At 43.8% G+C, this 18,474-nt stretch overlaps 1 protein-coding gene across 1 annotated transcript in view; it reads left to right on the top strand.

The window, feature by feature from the left end:
* Positions 1-18,474, top strand: part of EVA1A (eva-1 homolog A, regulator of programmed cell death) — a 56,957-nt gene that overhangs the window by 31,546 nt on the left and 6,937 nt on the right. Inside the window, exons 3-7 of the mRNA XM_035110345.2 lie at positions 9,609-9,741; positions 9,835-9,959; positions 12,664-12,825; positions 15,579-15,705; positions 17,898-17,960. Of these exons, the coding sequence (XP_034966236.1) occupies positions 9,609-9,741; positions 9,835-9,959; positions 12,664-12,825; positions 15,579-15,705; positions 17,898-17,960 (610 nt within the window). The remainder of the gene's footprint in view (positions 1-9,608; positions 9,742-9,834; positions 9,960-12,663; positions 12,826-15,578; positions 15,706-17,897; positions 17,961-18,474) is intronic.

The raw sequence follows: 18,474 nt of genomic DNA, 5'->3' as shown, positions 1-18,474 counted from the left end.
GTGAGTTCGAACTTTATTTTTAAAAAGACTTGAAGAATGCAGCCAGCTTGTTAAAATGGAGTCGTGAAAATAAACTGTGATCATATTCCACCCCATGTGACAAGTTTTGACCTTGACAGGATTGAACTATGTCAACAAAAAGGTACTCGCCTGAGTTCCAGCGGACTGTTTTGACCTTAATGTGGGAAGTAAGAATAGAACTATGTCAAGAGGAGACACAACAGCGAGAGTTACAGCAACAATTCCGGATGGTGATGGCAGAATATGACTTTATAGAGGATGAAGCTATTGAAACTGAAGAAGACGAGAGAGAGAATGACAATGATGGGGACGGTGATTTGGAAGGAAAAGAGGAAGATGAGGACTGTGATAATATAACACAAAATGAAGCCCACCAGGAAAAAAAGGATGATTTTATTCTACAAAAAGTCGGATGGAGTGTCTCCCCTTCAAGGGGGGCACGATTGGATTTACTGGAACTCCAGAATGCCCACAGGGAAGAAGGAAAAATTAAGCAGAGAAGAGAAGAAGCTCAGGGGTCTGGTATGGAGGCCTGGATGGCAAAAGACTGTAAACAGGGGGTGGGGTGAAGGGAAAGTGAAGTGGTGATTGTAAGGATGGATTAATAGGATTATAACTGGACTGCTGACTACAGAACTTACTGGATTGGTGGGGTGGAGCCGGTACTCGGGGGTGTAAGGTTAGATTGGGAATAGTTATAGTTTTAAAAGTGAATTGATTTTGGAAAAAGGTGAAAATATGGAGGCCTATAGAGGGGGTAAAAACTAGGCACGGGAAGAAAAATGGGAGTTTGATTTTTCAGTGATTGGATATTAGGTGAGAATGATAATAGTTAGTTTAAAAGTGGTATAAGGTATAAAGGTATATTTTATAAAACATGAAACTGTTGAAGATGATAAATAAGGGAGGAAAACCGGGAAAGGGGGGAGGGTGGGGAAGCCCACAAAATATGGTTTAACAATTATGAATGGAAGAAAGATTTTTTCTTTTTTGTTGTCTTTTTTCTTTTTTGTCATTTTTCTCTCTTCTTTTTTCTCTTTTTCTCTTTTTTTTATTCTTTTTTCGGTATGACAATAGATGGTTGGATGGATGACCTCCTGCGTACTGCCCTGGTTTACTGGAGCTTCCTGGTGGCAGGGGGGGGGGCTTCGGGGGCAGGGGAGGGGGAGGAGGACAGAAATACAATCATAAAATGGACCACTTCTGACTGTTCACCTGCGTGGGATACTTCTGTGGCAGGGGAGGACCCATGGAGGGGGGTGGGAAGAAGGTGGAAAAGGTGTTCATGTATGTACCATCTTATGTAACTTGTAAAATCAATAAAAATTATGTTAAAAAAAAAAGAAACTTGCATCCCTCCACCAACGCAGACCTCTGCCTTCTGCCTCCCAAACATGCACACAGGCAGAAAGCTCGTTGGTATTCCTGCCAGTGGAGCTCAGTGGAAGGTGCTGAAGTGCAGCTCTCTGAGGACGGGTCTGAGTTAGCTGGGAATCTACTAGCTGCTCTCCCAGCTGGTGCTGGCCTATCCCTCTGCCAGGGCTCTCAAGTTGGCACAGGAATTGGCCTCATCCTGCCTGCCCTCCTTCCTTCCACTGCCACCACCCTTAGAGTCCAGGTGGCAGAGATGGTGGAAGCTCTGCCTCTTCTCACTTCCGGTTCCGGTCTGCCTTACGGATGCCGCTCCCACGATTGCAGAGACCGTTAGCGAAGATAAACAAGGATGATTTTAGGGTAATTGTCCTTGCAAGCTCCCCCCAGGGCCCAGGGGGAGTGAGCTTCACTTGCAGATTGTCTCAGTACCTGGCTCTCTGTCTGGCATGGAATTTGGGAGGCAGGGAGTTGCTGAGTGCAAAAGCATTTCGCCTCTCGGTAACCCCCCTACACAGCCATTAATGAAGCAGAGGCACTTCTGTGTATTAGAGTGAAATTAGGACTAATATATAGATGCTAGCCTGAATACATGGGACAAGATCATAAACTGCCAAACTGAAACAGCTACAAAGCCGTTACGACTCAAATTGAAAAGAAGCCTTCCTTCGATGCAAAATACGGTATGTGTGTATAGGGGAGCCTTTACCCTTTGCTACATAAATGATTCAGCAACACACACACACCCCTTGAATGCTAATAAACTGCTAAAAGGCAAGAAGAGATAAGAGAGAATGGGATTATATTTATGGATTACAAATAAATTTAGAACTGTGTGAGAAAATTGAAATGGATTTAAAGCATCAAACTTTCACTGTACTGGGTGCTATGGGGTGACCTGGACTTTGGGCTTAGAAGATCTGCCAAAGCTTTGGTGGGACACCAGATCTTTATTGAGAGAGTTGGCCAAGGAGGAGAAACTGTAGTCTTGTTAAAGTGTTGGTGGGATGCAGTTCACTCTTAATTTAGACTCAAACAATAACAAACAAACAAAAAAAGATGGCATGTGACGCAGTCGAAAATACAGCCTCATTTTCTGGGAACAAAGGAAAAGAAAGAGTGAAAGAGCAGAAGTAGAGTTGCTGCGCAAAACAAATGGAGAACAGGAAGGATAAAGACAATATGGATAAGATAAACATCACACGCAGGAAATATTTGGGACACAGAACTCTTCTTGCAGGATTTTTTTAAAATTAAATGTGTTTTTCGAATGGAAGTCAAAAACTCTGTAGCTGTTGATAAAGACTGAATGTAATGGGATTAATCAAAACTTTCCACAAGGGCCAACAGTGATGCCGAAATCCAGCATCGCCTGAGCTCTGTGAGTGCGGCTTTCTCCCAATTGAAGTGCAGAGTGTGTGAGGACTGGGACATTCACAGGGAAACCAAAATGCTTGTTGACAAAGCTATTGTTTTATCAACCTTGCTATATGCTTGTGAAACATGGACCACTTATAAATGCCATCTCCAGCTCCTCGAAATATTTCATCAACGGTGTCTCCAAATTTTTTTACACATCACTTGGGAAGACAGGCAAACTAATATCAGTGTACTGGAAGAAGCAAAGATCACCAGTGTTGAAGCAATGATTCTTCAACATCAACTTCGTTGGACTGGTCATGTTGTGCAGATGCCTGATGATCGTCTTCCAAAGCAACTACTCTATTCCGAACTAAAAAATGGAAAGTGTAATGCTGGTGGTCAAAAAAAGGTTTAAAGACTGTCTCAAGACAAATCTTTAAAAATGTAGCATATACACTGACAACTGGGAAACACTGGCCTGCAAGCGCTCCAGTTGGAGAACAGCCTTTACCAAAGGTGTCATGGGCTTTGAAGACACTCAATCTCAGGACGCAAGGGAGAAATGTCTAAGAGGAAGGCACGCTTGGCAAATCCACACCGTGATCAATTCCCGCCTGGAAACCAGTGTGGAAGGACATGTGGATCCAGAATTGTTAAAACCGTGTTTATGGAAGACAATCTTACTCGGCTACGAGTGATCGCCAAAGAAGAGAAGAAGAAGGAGAATCAAAACTTGGAAGCAGGATGAAATAAAATCATTTCACCTAGAAATCTAGCAAGCGGAAAGTCACAAAATGTATAATTGGCTTTATAATTGATATATATATTTGAATCTGAGTTGTAATTTGACATTGATAAAATGTGGTTTATATTGGACTTTAATAATTGAAAATTAATAAACAGTATTAAACAGAAGCTCTGCCTCTTCTCAAGAGTCTTGCCAGTGGCAGCAGGTGGTTTGGAAAGCTCTGTCCAAGAATGCATTGTCCCCTCTGGGGAATGAAAGAAATCAGAGAATGATAGTGTTTCTTTTGACTCAGAATGGTTCTGCCAGTCAATGCCCTGTGAAATTGTGAAAATGGCAGTGGCGGGCAGGCAAGGTGGCAGGAAGATTGGCGGAGGAGTCACAAAGCCATTTCTCATTTAGTTTTTGGGACAGTTACATAATTTTTTAGTCAGGTCACTGTTGCTCACTGTCCGCACATTTGGTGTATTATGATTAACTTTTATTCTAAGAGGAAAGACATGAGTGGGATTCGTCACATTTAGATGAATCCAACCATTAGCGGAACTGTAATATGCCTGGTATGGCTTATCTGTAGTCGTGATTATGAAAATACCACATTTTATGAAGAGTGATTTATAAGTAAGCCAAAGTACTAAGACTTAAACTTACTCCAGGTTTGTTCAGTACATAGTTATGTTGAGGGTGTGTGTGTGTGTGTAGCACTCGGTACATTTTTGTTGTTTTAGCCATCAGTTGTAAAATGCCAAAAATGAATTGGCTTAAATAAACAAATCGACCTACTTAAGGCTGACAGCTCTTGTTACTTGCAGCCTGAACCGCAGCCAAATTAACCTGAAATAATTCAGTTGCATAATCTTAAAAGCTTTGCACCTCAGTTGAACTGGCTGACGTACTGTAGATGCAGATTGAGCAGGAAAGGGAGAGGCATTAGAGCCCTGAACATCCAGGCCTTGCTTTGGGCACAGCACCCTGAGAACTCCCCCAAATTAATAAATGGTTACACTAGACTATCACCCATTTGCAAATAGGGCTGAGTTACAGTGAGAAGGGGAAATGGCTCAGTACCTTTTGAGAAAAGCAAGCAAAGGAACATCCTCCAAAGAGGGTTGGAAAATTCTCAACATGACTGAAATACTTGATGGGTGCAAAGGAACCCCCGTGTGGTGGCCAAGACTCTCAATGTGCAACAAGGCAAATGGGGTGGGGTAAGTTGCAACTGCGCAAATATATCCAAGAGGAATGGCAAAGAACAATTTGCTAGAACTGAAAATTAAGGGTGGAATTCAACATTGCACTATGAGGATTGTTCAGCCAGCACAAGCATTTCTGCTTGCCAGATGAAGAATTGCAAAGTAGGTGCTGCGCAATTCCGCCTTCTCTCCGTCACTCACCAGCATTTCTCCTGCATGGTTCTTCTGATTCTGCAGTGTTTTATTGGGGGGGGGCAGAACTGGGGGGACCCTGAGGGAAAAGCTCCATTGCATTGGCTTTTGCTAGTGGGCCAACTTAGAATCACAGAATCAGAGAATACTAGAGGCACCCTGAGGGTCATTTAGTCCAACCCCCTGTAATGCAGGAATCACACCTAAACAATTCCTTTTGAATCTATTCTCTTTTTATTTTTTCTGGCCTGATCATAATTTAAAATTTGGAGAGGGGACGAAAATTCCACAAACTCTGGGATGAATCACTGTTTTAGTACATCCCTATATGCACTTACTTGCCTAATGATGAATTGCTGTGATGTGACCTGCAAGTTATATCACTGATTGGATGCTAGAAGGTAAGGCATCTATTATGTCCTGAGGCTTCTCTCTCAATCTGGATAGCATTCAACAAACCTTCACGAAGTTCTCATACATAGATTTATTGAAGAGAATCAAGACACATGTAGCAACATTTACTCACATTCTATTAAATATTGAGTCGACGACACAGTGATTCATCATGAGCTGCTCTTTATTTGGAGGCTGGAACAGAACTGAACAGAATGCTGACCTGGCCTGCTTTTGGAGAGGCTGGCTCAAAGAATGTAACAAAACATAATTCAAAGATCCCCCCAAAAGTTCCCTCCTAAAACACCTGCCAAGAACCTGAGGGAAAACTATATACACCAATACATAACACATTCCAATAGGCTGCTCTTTGGCTCTGAATGAAAGTGGTTGGAAGCTTTTTATGAAGCTCCTTGTGGAGCTCTGCAAGAACGAGCGAGTTCGCCCCTCTTCCTGCTTATGCAAGCACTACTAGACTGAAACCAAGCAGGGAGGGAGGCTTCTTCCGCTAATAGAAATAGAAAGTAGACTATGACTGTGCCTACGTTTCTCAACCTGACTTGGGGTATAAAAGGGGGGAAGGCACAATCCTTTCTTAAAGGGCCGGCTTGGCTTTTCCCAAGACAAAACCCGTGTGCCCTTAGAAACCCCACGGCTGCTATTGCTTTAGTCGATGCAACTGAAAACACGTGTAGTTCTTTGCGGGAAGCGGCAACAGGAGGCGTGGGCACACCAGTATGCAGAATGTGCACCACCTGCAGGCTCTCAAGGGCGCTTCTCTTCCATTCCTGCCTCTGGTCAGGAGGAAGAGGCTCATCCCGATCCCTAGTTCCCAAGGAAAGCCTTCTTGAGAGGTGCCTTCTCCCCTGAAGAGTCGCAGGAGATGCGGGCCCCGAGGGGCCGAATGAGCCACTGACCATTGACAGGATACCTCGCTGGGTGCAGGGCTTCTCCTGGAGGTTGGAGAGATGCCATGTCAGCTCCCAGGTCCTTCACCCCCTTGGCCTGATCTGCTGGGTCAAACGCTTCCATAACTTCTATGCCCTTAGACACGTTTCCCTCAGGGACCCATCCCCATTTCAGCTTCTGGGCGTAGGGGGCACCAGGAGGGCCACTGATTGGTTCATTGCACAAAAACAGGTCAGAGCAGCCTTCTCCTAGTAGCACAGACTCCTCAGGACTTTATCTCAGGACTGTGGTGGCCATAGGTTTGTGTATGGATATACAGTGGTACCTCTACTTATGAATTTAATGCGTTCCAAACACACATTTGTAAGTAGAAAATTTTTTTAAGTCGAATCCCATAGGAATGCATTGGGAGAAAAAATTCGTAAGTAGAAAAAATCCTATCTAAACCGCATCCAAGATGGCGGACGGAGCTCCATTCGTAAGTAGAAACATTCATAAGTAGAGTTATTCATAAGTAGAGGTACCACTGTAGGTTATGCTAAAATCATAAGTTTGGATTTGTTTATATATTTTGATGAATGGTTTTTGTAAATTTTGCATCTAGTTACAGGATGTCTATTTTGCAGGGTGTTTGAAGGAACAAGGTCATGAACCTGACCATGTTGAATGAGAACAGTCCTTGAGAAATCCAAGTAGGGAGCAGACAATCTCAGCGGAATTCCCTTCTTTTGTTTGCTTCTGTTTCCTTGGCACCCAGGGACAACAGGATGGTGGGGGCAGGTGGGGGTTTGTACTGAAACTCCCTGTTGCAAAGCCCCCTGGGCCCTTGCAGCTTAGAATCCAATGAGTGCCCAGCAGAACAAGCATGGGGAGGGCTGCTGGTAATGCATTGTTTCTTGGTCTCAAGCTAAATTTTGAATGCCAACCACATGGGCGCCACAATGAAGCCCAAAGGAAGCTCAGAGCCTTCTGAGGACTATGAGATTAGTAAAATGGGTTAGGAGACCACTGTTCAGAAATTGCAAATAGGTAGATATGTGTTGCTTCTAATAGGGCAAAATGAAACTAGGAAGGCTTGAATCAGAATGATTTTGTTGCCTGCCATTAGGACTTGGGGGGAACCATAACTCAGCAGCAGAGCTCATGCTTTGTGTAGAAAGTCCCAGGTTTGAACCCAGCATTGCCAGGAAAGGCTGGGAATTACTCCTGCCTGGAACCCTAGAGAGCCAATGGCAGTCAGTGCAGACAACCCTGGTCTAATTCAGTGCAAGGCAGCTTCCTGTGTTCCTGTGCCTTCCGTGGCTTAATGTTGAATTGCTGCACTGCTGCATTTAACAAGTGAATTCAAGTGTGGAATGCTCTGACTTGGGACGAGACATATTCCCATGTGTTTGTGCCATCTGCTGCTGCTCTGCCTGTGAGTACTGGAAGGACTGCTCCCCCCGAAGCCCACTTTCCACCTTGGGCCTGGGGTGTGTGTGGGCCCCACACTCCACCACAGCTTTTAAGGCTCCTAGGAGGCCTGGAACATTGCCGCTGCTGCTCTGCTTGTAATTTTGATGTGTGTGTAACTTTTATTGTTTTTGGTTTTATTGTTTATTGTTTTGTTTGCTTGGTTGTTGAGCGAGGGTTTGCCAATCTCTAGCACAAGGAGATACAGTGGTACCTCGGTTGATGAACACAATTGGTTCCAGAAGTCTGTTCATAAACTGAAGCGTTCATAAACTGAAGCGAACTTTCCCGTTGAAAGTAATGGAAAGTGAATTAATCTGTTCCAGACGGGTCTGCAGCATTCGTAAACTGAAAATTCATAAACCGAGGTGTTCATAAACCGAGTTTCCACTGCATTCTGAAAAGGTGGGGGTCACAGCAGACCCTCCAAGTGTCCCCATTTTCCAGGAATGTCCCTGATTTAGAGAAGCCATCTCAGTTTCTGATTTGATCCCGGAATGCCCCACTTTCCCTTAGGCTGTCCTAATTTTCACTGGAAAAATGTTGAGTTATCTGAACCCCGAGCCGTCTGAAGGCAATCCAGTTTAGGGAAGGTTTTTAATGTTTAATGTTTTATTATGTTTTTATATATGTTGGAAGCTGCCCTGAATTGCTGGAGCAATCCAGTAAGATGTGTGGGGTATAAATAGTAAAATTATCATTATGGAATGGGACGTCCTTATTTTCATCGCAGAAATGTTGGAGGGTATGTCACACAGGGCAAATAAAATTTGCTGGATGCTAAGGGACACAAGTCTCTTGTGCAATTAAAAGAAATCAGAGTGTGTCATGAACCAATCAAAACAAAGGAGTGTCAAGGCCACACCACCCTTGGACCCCAATTCCAGAGGAACCTCATGTAGAGGCACAGAGGGGGGGAGGGCTTCACCTGAGGGCCTTTTTGGCAGCAGTTCCCAGACTTTGGAGGCCAAACCGGCTCCTTCCTCATGGTTCTTCCACCTGCAGGGGAAGACAGTTTCATTTTGACAGGCTTTGGGGAACCAACTGATTTGAAGGAAAAGGCTTTGAACTGTGCTGTGCAGTTGTTACCAGGGCCGGCTCTAGGTAGACCCCCGGTGGCGCAGTGCGCTAGGGTGCCGGGCCGGTAGGAAACCATGCTGCACCCTGCAAGGGCGGGGGCGCCAGAGCGATCTCCGCCCCTCAGCACCAGGGCACACAACCTGCTAGAGACTGCCCTGGTTGTTACTCTCTGTATTTTTATAGGCTTGTTTTGAAATCATTTTAATTTTATTGTAGTTTAATTACTTTTTAACTAATATATTTTATATGTTTTTATATGTTTTAGCTGCCAGTAAGTAAGTAAAGACGCGGTTGGCACTGTGGTCTAAACCACTGAGCTTGCTGATCAGAAGGTTGGTGGTTAAAATCCCCGTGATGGGGTGAGCTCCCGTTACTCGGTCCCAGCTCCTGCCCACCTAGCAGTTCAAAAGCACGTCAAAAGTGCAAGTAGATAAACAGGTACCGCTGCAACAAGAAGGTAAATGGCATTTCTGTGTGCTGCTCTGGTTTTGCCAGAAGCGGCTTAGTCATGCTAGCCAAATGACCCGGAAAAACTGTCTGTGGACAAATGCCTGCTCCCTCGGCCAGTAAAGCGAGATGAGCACCGCAACCCCAGAGTCATTTGCAACTGGACCTAACGGTCAGCGGTCCCTTTACCTTTACCTTTCGCTGCCTCCATGTAACGGGAAACATGCAGCCTTTTAACATGAAGTACAACTGTGGTTCTGCAATTGGTCAAGGCAGGGCAAAAGAGTTGTAGTCTTGTATGTTTCCACAAAAGGGTGTTTTCTTCCTGCAAGTATAATACCAGGATCCTGCAAAGTCAGAAGTGTTTTTTATTTATTTGCCATGTGTCTAGGCATCTTCAGCTGACTTCAGAGGAAGTTTACTTATTGCTGCTTGCCTTCCAGAACTAAGCAACACAACAAGAAATTCCACTGAGCCCCAGAAACAAGACGCAATATTAACATCCCTCCAGCACGATGGCAGTCAAGAAAATCCAGATGTATCCTGTAAGCCCTCCCAAGAAGCAGATCCTTCTGGGTAGGTTCCAGATGCATAAATATTCAGCCAGTATTGGTTTATTCTGATGACTAATAAGTAAGTGATCCTTTTCTTCCATTTTGTTTTTGTCAGGCATGATCCTTCTCAAAATTCCTCTTCAGCCTCTCTTAAGCATTCCAGTGAACCTTCAGCTGAAACAAATCTGGTGAAAGAAAGCGACCGATTTGCGGAGGTCCAACTGCAGAAGAAGTCCTCTCGTGAGTAACGCTGAAGAAATAGTCCCAGGAAATTCTGGCAGTTTGCATGGAGGTCTCTGCCAAGGTCTCCAGACATGAAGCCACCCCAATGTGCACAAAGGTCCAAGCGGCTCACATGGAAATGACTCCCAGTTGGCACCGTGAGACTCCCCTCCAGGGCTGCTCCAGGGCTGTGGCATTACAGGGGCCCTGACTGCATTCCTAGCAGGCTGGAATGGCAAATACATTTGTCACCGGCTTCCTCCGGCATCTTGTGGAAGCCAAAACAAAGGAGGCGACATGACCTCTTGGGGGCAGCATTACAATGTTGGCGTGTGTCGAGGTGGCCTGTGTGGGAAATTGCTGATGATTCGGGGTCCTCAATTGCAGGTCTCCACCTCCCAGAGAAATCATTCCTAGCCTACATCTTATTTGTTTCAGAAAATGTATACACCGCTTGATTGTAAGAAACCTCAAAGTGTTTCTTTGTTCAGACAATAAAATCGAGGAAAAAAATCACAACTATACTTAAAGCCAAATCCAAATAACTTTCTTGTACTAGCCACCGGTCATGACAAATTGGATTTGGGCTTAAAAGCCATACAAGTTAAAATGCTAAAACAAATGAAAGCTACCTCAACTTTCTAAGCATCTGGGTTGGCTTGTCTAAACAATGATGTTTTTAGCAAGAGCCAAAATGAGTCCTGTACAGCAAACTCCCTCAACAGGCAGGGAGTTCCAGAGTGGAGCTGCTGCCATATGAAATGACTGAGTTCTTACAAATGCAGAACAGGTGTCACCTGGCACCTGTTTTAGTGCCAATTCCGCCAATCAACGCAGCTTCTGGCTCAGGTGCAAGGGGAGCCCAACATGCAGCGCACTGCAGGAATCCAGTCTTGAAATCACCAATGCATGAAGTACTGCAGTAAGACTTTCCGGGTCCAGGAAGGGCCACAGCTGCCCAACCAGTTGCAGCTGATAAAAAGCTCTTCTAGCCAACGAGGCTGCCTGAGTCTCTAGGGACAGAGCTGGTGCTAGAAGCACCCCCAAACTGCAACCCTGCAGCCCCAACTGACCAGTTTCTCAGACATGGGAGCTACTCAACCATTGTGTCTCTGTCTTGCCAGGATTCAAGCTCAGCTGGTTTTGTCTCACCCATTTCACCTCTGTGTCCAGGGAGTGCATGGTCTCTCCTGATTCAGGTGTGGTGGAGAAATAGAGCGGATGGTCATCAGCAAACTGATGGCACCTTGCCCCCAAACTTCTAATAACAGCTCCCAGCAGCTTCATAAAGGTATTAAATAGCTGCTGAGAGGTGACTTGGTCCTATAAGACTGTGGCCCCAATTCCCATGCCCTGGAGCAAGTCCAGGAAGAAACCATAGTCTTAGTATGGTTTGCCCACCTTCCTGAAAATGATATACAGGTGGTACCTAACACCATATTAATTGGCAAAGATGTATAAATCAGCATCAAATGTCTGTTGGAAATGTAAAGAAGGTTTATTTTCCCACATGTGGTGGACATGTAAAGTGGCTAAAGATGTTTGGGAGATTATCTGCTAGGGGTTCAACAGGCACTTCCTGTGCGAATCGACCTGGAAGCCAATTTCCCTCTGGGCATTGTGTAGAGTATGTGATGTCCTCTACCTCAGCGTTTCTCAACCGCTGTTCCGCGGCACACTAGTGTGCCGCGAGACGCTGGCTGGTGTGCCGCGACGTGCGGCGACGAGAAGGGCAATTTGCATTGTCACGTGCCTGGCGGCCGCCAATATGCAGCACTGACCCGCCGGAAAGGAAGCCGGCCGGGTCACGACGCGGGGCAAGCGCAGCTCTCAACAGCCACCACCACGGGAGGGTGGTTTTAGACAAACTTAAAGAAGCTGGCTGGATGAGCTCAACCTGAAACTTGCTGAGCAAAGGATTGTGCTGGCAGAGAAATCAGCGGCTTGTGAAGCCTTATTACAGGAGATTGCAACCAACACAGCAATTGGCAAGTGTTTCTTACAGTCATAATTATATAGTCAATATAGGGCGGCACAGAGTTAATTTTTTTAACTTTTTTAATGGTGGTGTGCCTCGTGATTTTTTTCATGGAACAAGTGTGCCTTGGCCCAAAAAAGGTTGAGAAACACTGCTCTACCTCATGGCAAGCATGTATACATTTGAGATAAGATTCCTTAAAAACTCCATGAAAACATGATAAAACGCAAGTAGGATTTGAGAAAGGACAGCAGTGCAAAGAACAGCCCTACCTTGGTTCTCGAACAGAATGCGTTCCGGGAGTTCATTTGACTCCTGGAACCATTTGAAAACCAAGGTGCAGCTTCTGATTGGCTGTAGGAGCATCCTGCAGCCAATTGGAAGCCACAGAAGCCACACTGGATGTTTGGCTTCCAAAAATCTTTCGAAAATCAGAACACTCACTTCCGGGTTTTGACCGTTTGGGAGCCGATTTGTTCGGAAGCCAAGGTGTTTGAGATCCAAGGTACAACTGTATGGTGAAGGGATTTTTGGGGAAGAAGTGAAGACTTCGAATAATTATAATATGCAGCAGGAGTTGGAATTTTGGGGGAACCATGGAGGGATGGATGGGAAGTCGTAGGCTGAATGACTGAATGTTAAATTTGAAATGTTGTTGAATTATTCTTTATTTTTCATATTACTGTAAATAGATAAAAAGAAAAGAAAGCTCGGCCATTCTTACAATTTCTCTCTCTTTTTTAGGAGATAATGAGAATTCAGACACAGAATGGACATTTTATCCAAGTTCCTTTGGTCACACTTATTACACGGGGAAAAAATGTTTCTTTGAGGGTGTACACCTCAGAACCAAAACCACAACATCTGAAAGGACACTGGAAATGTGCTTTGGAAAGAAGAAACATGGTAACACCACAGAAAACTTTTAATTCTTTATCTTAATATCTTAAAAGTTTTGGGCTACCAAAACTATGAGGTTCAGTTTTCATGTTTTCATACACATTTTCCAAGGTGGAACCAGCAACATGTGAGTTTTGTCTCCTTTTCATTTTTCAATGTATAGGTCACTCAACTTTTTTCAGGCCAAAAACTGCACTGAGGTCAAGTCTCTGTGAGCCACAGCTGAAAGTGAAGTGGGGGGTGTTAAAGTGTATGTGCCCCAAATTTGCCATTTTTAAAAAGGAGGAATGAGGGGAGGGGTGTCACAAAACATTTTGGCATCACCAAATTGCATCGGGGCCCCACAAGAGTGCTCTGTAAATATAGATAGATAATATAAAACAGTTCAAATAGTACCACTTTGGGGCTCCTTGGGAAGCCACAAAGCTGACGCATTACAGTGTGTGGGGTGTGGGTGTGGGGTGTGTGTACCATAAGTAAAACACACACACACACACACACACACTAGCTGGCCCTGCCACGCGTTGCTGTGGCTTTTTGTGTTAAATGGACCTTTTTCTGTTAAATGGACCTTCAGAGTCTCCCTTCAGAGTCCCCCTTCATTTTGCACACAATCATTTCCACCAATACGCGTGTTCTGTAAAAAATTTCCCTGTCCCAACCCTGACTCCCCTACCCACGTGTGTTCTGTAAAATCCCCCCGACACATTTATCCTACCCAAAGGCATGGCTCTGTAAAAGGCCCATATTTAGTTTGTTGTTGCCTGCGGCCTAGTCAGTTCTCCTGGCTGGGCAATGGTGCGACCTAGTCAGTTTTCCCGGCTGGGCAATAGTGCGACCTAGTCAGTTTTACCGGCTGGGCAATGGTGCGGCCTAGTCAGTTTTCCCGGCTGGGCAATGGTGCGGCCTAGTCAGTTTTCCCGGCTGGGCAATGGTGCGGCCTAGTCAGTTTTCCCGGCTGGGCAATGGTGCGGCCTAGTCAGTTTTCCTGGCTGGGCAATGGTGCGGCCTAGTCAGTTTTCCTAGCTCGGCAATGCTGCAGCCTAGTCAGTTCTCCCAGCTGGGCGATGCTGCGGCCTATTCAGTTGGCTGGGCAATGCTGGGCCTTGTTGCTGCAAAAGGCCTGTTTTCAGTTGGTTGCCGTGGAATTTTGTGATGTCACCAATTGTCTGCAGCCAATGGAGACGCTGCTTCTCCGTTCTATTTCCTAGCATGCACTTTCGTCTGAGTGGGGAGGTTTTGAACACGGGGTTTTGCGTTGCACAGGTGTGACATCTGTCTTTGAAAATGGTATGGGCTTGCTCTTGTAGTCACATTTGACTTTGTGTCAAAATTTGAACACAATCAGTCAAGCGGTTCCATTGAACATTGGAGATGAACACACGCCCAGTTTATATATATATAAAACCTCTGGCACCACAGTATTGCAATGGGAGATGTGGGAACAATGAGCATTAAAAAAAAAAGTTTACAACTTTTTAGTGATTTTTAAACAGGGTTGGAAGTGAACACCCATGCACACCCATTTGACAGCATATTGTAACTGCTGTGGATCCATCGGAGCAGTCAACACTTGTTAGAACAAAGCAATCTTCAAATGAGAAATGTTGATGGTTCAGGGGTCACAACATCTCTTAGGGGACTGAGTGCCACCTTCAAGCCCTTGGTTAGTTACCCCTGGTATAGATGATTATCATTTTTTCCCATATCTATAGCCTTGCTCCCTGCCTCCAAGGCTCTCAAAATCTGTTGCTGTTTTAACATTGTTTTTTGTTTATTTACGTTATTTTAAATTTTGTTTTCATTTCTGTGAGGTGCTTTATACTCTGTGAAAATGGGGTTAATTAAATACAGCAAATGCTTTGGCTTGAATATTTTTGTGATCAAGAAGGTGGGCCTGAAATGTTTACTGAAAGGTTTCTGAAAACCTGCCACTTTTTTGCTAGTTCCTTGTTATTCATTGCCCTGATTGGTTGCAGATCCAATGCCACCAAGGTATCAAAGGCCACTAGGAGATCACGCGAGAGCAACTGCATTGCCCCCACCCCCTCTGACCCTCTCCTAAAGAAGGACATCAGGCATCATGGGTCAGAATTGTAGCATTTCAAGAGTGACTGTGGACTCATCTACACAGCTGCAAATAAATGTGTTGTAAAGTGCAATATACAAAAGTGACACTAGATAGCAACAGTGACCTATGCCAAATTCAATGGATTTTTCAAAACACTTTTTAAAAGAACATTTTCACAGCATTTTCTACGGTATATGTGTGTAGATTTCACCATAATCTGGTACTGCAGATGCTTCTATTTAAAATTTAAGAAAGTGGTTTTAGGTTTATAGTGGCATTTGTTGTTTAGTCGTGTTTGACTCTCCGTGACCCCATGAACCAGAGCATGCCTTGGAAACTCTCACTTTCTTCTCAAAGCTTCTCCTTTTTTATGCCCATGGAGTTTTCTTGGCAAAATACTGGAGTGGTTTGCCAGTTCCTTCCCCAGGTGGATCACATTTAGTCTAAACTCTTGGCTATGACCTGTCCGTCTTGGACGGCCCTGCACGGCATAGTTCATAGCTTCTTGGAGTTATTCAAGCCTCTTCACCACAACAATGAAGGGGTTATAGTGCCATACATAGCTCTAAATTAATGTTATCTACGTATGTGCATGACTCAAATGGATCTTTTTCTACTGTTCAAATGATAGAAACTAAACTTTTGCCCCCAGTGTCCTATCTAGTTGTGTTTTTGTTTGTCATCACAGTGACTAAAGATGCCTCCAGAAATGGTATTCCACTGGTGACACTGGGAGACCACCCTTACGCCTATCCAGAACAAAGCAAAGACTTCCACAAATTGGGACCAACCGTGCCTCCAGTGAATTTTGGGAGGCAAGTTCCACACGCAGCCTATGATGGCTGATGATAACAGTGATAATCACATTCCACATTTAAAGTGACACAATTAAGTGATAAATCTCTCTAAACAATATACAGTCATACCTTGGTTCCCAAACGCCTTGTGACTTGAACGTTTTGGCTCCTGAATGCCACAAACCTAGAAGGAAGTGTTCCAGTTTGCTAACATTCTTTGGAAGCCAAACATCCGACGCAGCTTCCGACTGAGTGCAGGAAGCTCCTGAAGCTAATCGGAAGCTTCACTTTGGTTTTTGAACGTTTTCGGAAGTCAAACAGACTTCCAGAACAAATTCCGTTCCACGACCAAGGTACGACCGTACACACATTTATAAAAAGTGAATCATATACAAAGGTACAAATGCAATAAGATACAGCACCTGAGTCCAACATGACTAAAATATCGATCTCAATCAAATGACATAATTCTAAGACTCCTGGTTGTTCCTTGGCTGCTGCATCCCTTCCTTTCCCGCACATGGTGACGTACAGTGTCAGGTGAGTATTTGCAGCCCAAATTGGGACCCATGTCAGCTCTAAGTAGGGCCGCAGGATGGAGTTTCCCCACCTTGATCTAGACTTTCTTCAAGTCTCTCCCCTTTGTTACTACTGTGTCACCATCCTTTTTGTTTAGACAAATATCTGTATCTTCCACCTTGGAAAACAGTGCTTGTTTTTCATGCCAACCTTTTATACTCAGCCTATGCCTCTAAGTGGGCCTCAACTACAGAGCAGGCAAGAGGTCCCTGGAGTGCAATCCCATCACATATCCTACTTTATGACTAACATCCCTATTAAGGCCCAAGCTATTGTTTTGAATCCTTTATTTTACACCCTGTTCAGCATTGCAAAGGTTTCATTTAAAAAATGTATAGCTTAATGTTAGATGCTAATACACAAGTCTTTCATAAACTTAAAGTTACAATGGGAATGGGATCTTGGAGAGGAAATTACATCTTGATAATGGAATAAAATATTGTCAGACTGGTCCTGTAAATCTTTGTCTTCCCAAAGGAGAGATCTGTCTTTACATTGTTTAACCCAGATTTCCTGCCCCCAGCATGACAGTTGTCTCATGGGCATTAACACATGCCTTTTGTGTCACTGTTGGTCATCAAAACCCTCTTTTGCACTCTTTTTGGAATGAAGATGCACAATGAAAAGTCTGAACCCTTAAACTGGCTATCTGATTTTGATAATGAAAATGCAGCTGTTGGCTGCTGGATTGTTCATCTCACTGAGAAAATGCTGCAGAACTAACGTGGGGGGTGGGACAAAAACTGCAAGGTGGCAATGGGATGTATCACATACCATCTCAAAGAAGGTAAGAGGCCAGTTTGAAGTGGATTCATTGTATGATGCATGGTTTCATTTTATTAACTAATCAATTTTACTAAAGGAATGGGCAAAGACAAGCCAGTCCCACCACATTATAAATTTCTTTGGCAAAAAATCTAAACTGTTACTGTGACTTGCAGATATCTCCTAAGCATCCTTTTGATGGTCCTTTTTAAAAAAGACAGACAGGATACCTGTGCATGACAATGCCTGTGAAAAGAAAGGAGAATTAAGAACCTAGAGATTTTTGCAATAATGATGTTTGATGTGGTTAGTAGGATTTATGCTATTGTTTTGCTATTTTCAATAGAGATTTCTAAAAAAACATCAATCTGCAGTCTATTTAAGTACATATATTGTGAGAAATATTTGATGTCTATGGTGACCTGTATGTGACTTTCTGGAATCAAAGCAAAAAGCCATAGATTTAAATAACGTAGAGAAATTTCCAAACTTGTAGAAGCTCAGAGGCAATCTTTACAAGTGAACTCATTTTATTGCCAAGAAAAAACAAATCCATATATCTTCTACAGTCTTGAACAAGAAATGTGGGTTCTATTATTGAAAGAACTTGCACCTCATAGGAACTGCATTAGGATTTTGCACATGTAGTGCAAGGAGTGTGGTGGAGTCTCCTTCTTTGGAGGTCTTTAAGCGGAGGCTTGACAGCCATCTGTCAGGAATGCTTTGATGGCATTTCCTGCTTGGCAGGGGGTTGGACTGGATGGCCCTTGTGGTCTCTTCCAACTCTATGATTCTATGCAATACCAAATCAAATCAAAATCAATGATGTGTCTGTTTCCAAATGGCTTTTGTTTTCTTTTTAATAGTTCCAAGTATATAAAGCAGTCAGATACGTTTATTCCTCTCCAGCACTTGCCAGGAGTTCCTTGGTATGTATCTAGCATTTCATTTAATACTCTGCCATTGTATGCTTTTGTTGTTTTATGCTCTAAAACAAAGTAATCCTACCTTTGGAGAATAGGGGAGGATATGCCAATTTCAGTTCTCTCTGCTTCTCATTTTTCAATCAGCGCTTTATGTTCATTTATCCTAATAAACACAGTTTCATATGCAGTTTCAACTAATGTATACATTTTTGCAAGCATTTTCTCCTAATACAATCCATGGGTTGGTTGGAGAATTGAAAAATTTGAACAAGTGCAAAATTTGCATAATGATTGAGTTTTGGTTCTCATTGGAAAGTGTGAATTCAGTCGATTCACCTTTAAATGCAAACTTTAGCCTTTGTCCCTAGCTAGAGAGCAGCAAGGGAAATTGATATGCCACTGTCCTGGTTCAGACGTTTATCTGTAGAACTAAGTCACAGAGTATCCAGATTATGCTTTCAGGGGCTTTTGGTGAAGCACTTAAGAGTCACTTGCACCTCTAGTAAAGAGATTTCTA

This window comes from Zootoca vivipara, chromosome 3 (assembly GCF_963506605.1).
Source record: "Zootoca vivipara chromosome 3, rZooViv1.1, whole genome shotgun sequence".
NCBI classification, from domain to species: domain Eukaryota; kingdom Metazoa; phylum Chordata; class Lepidosauria; order Squamata; family Lacertidae; genus Zootoca; species Zootoca vivipara.
Note: the sequence above shows the minus strand (reverse complement) of the source record. Positions and strands in the feature narration are given on the sequence as shown.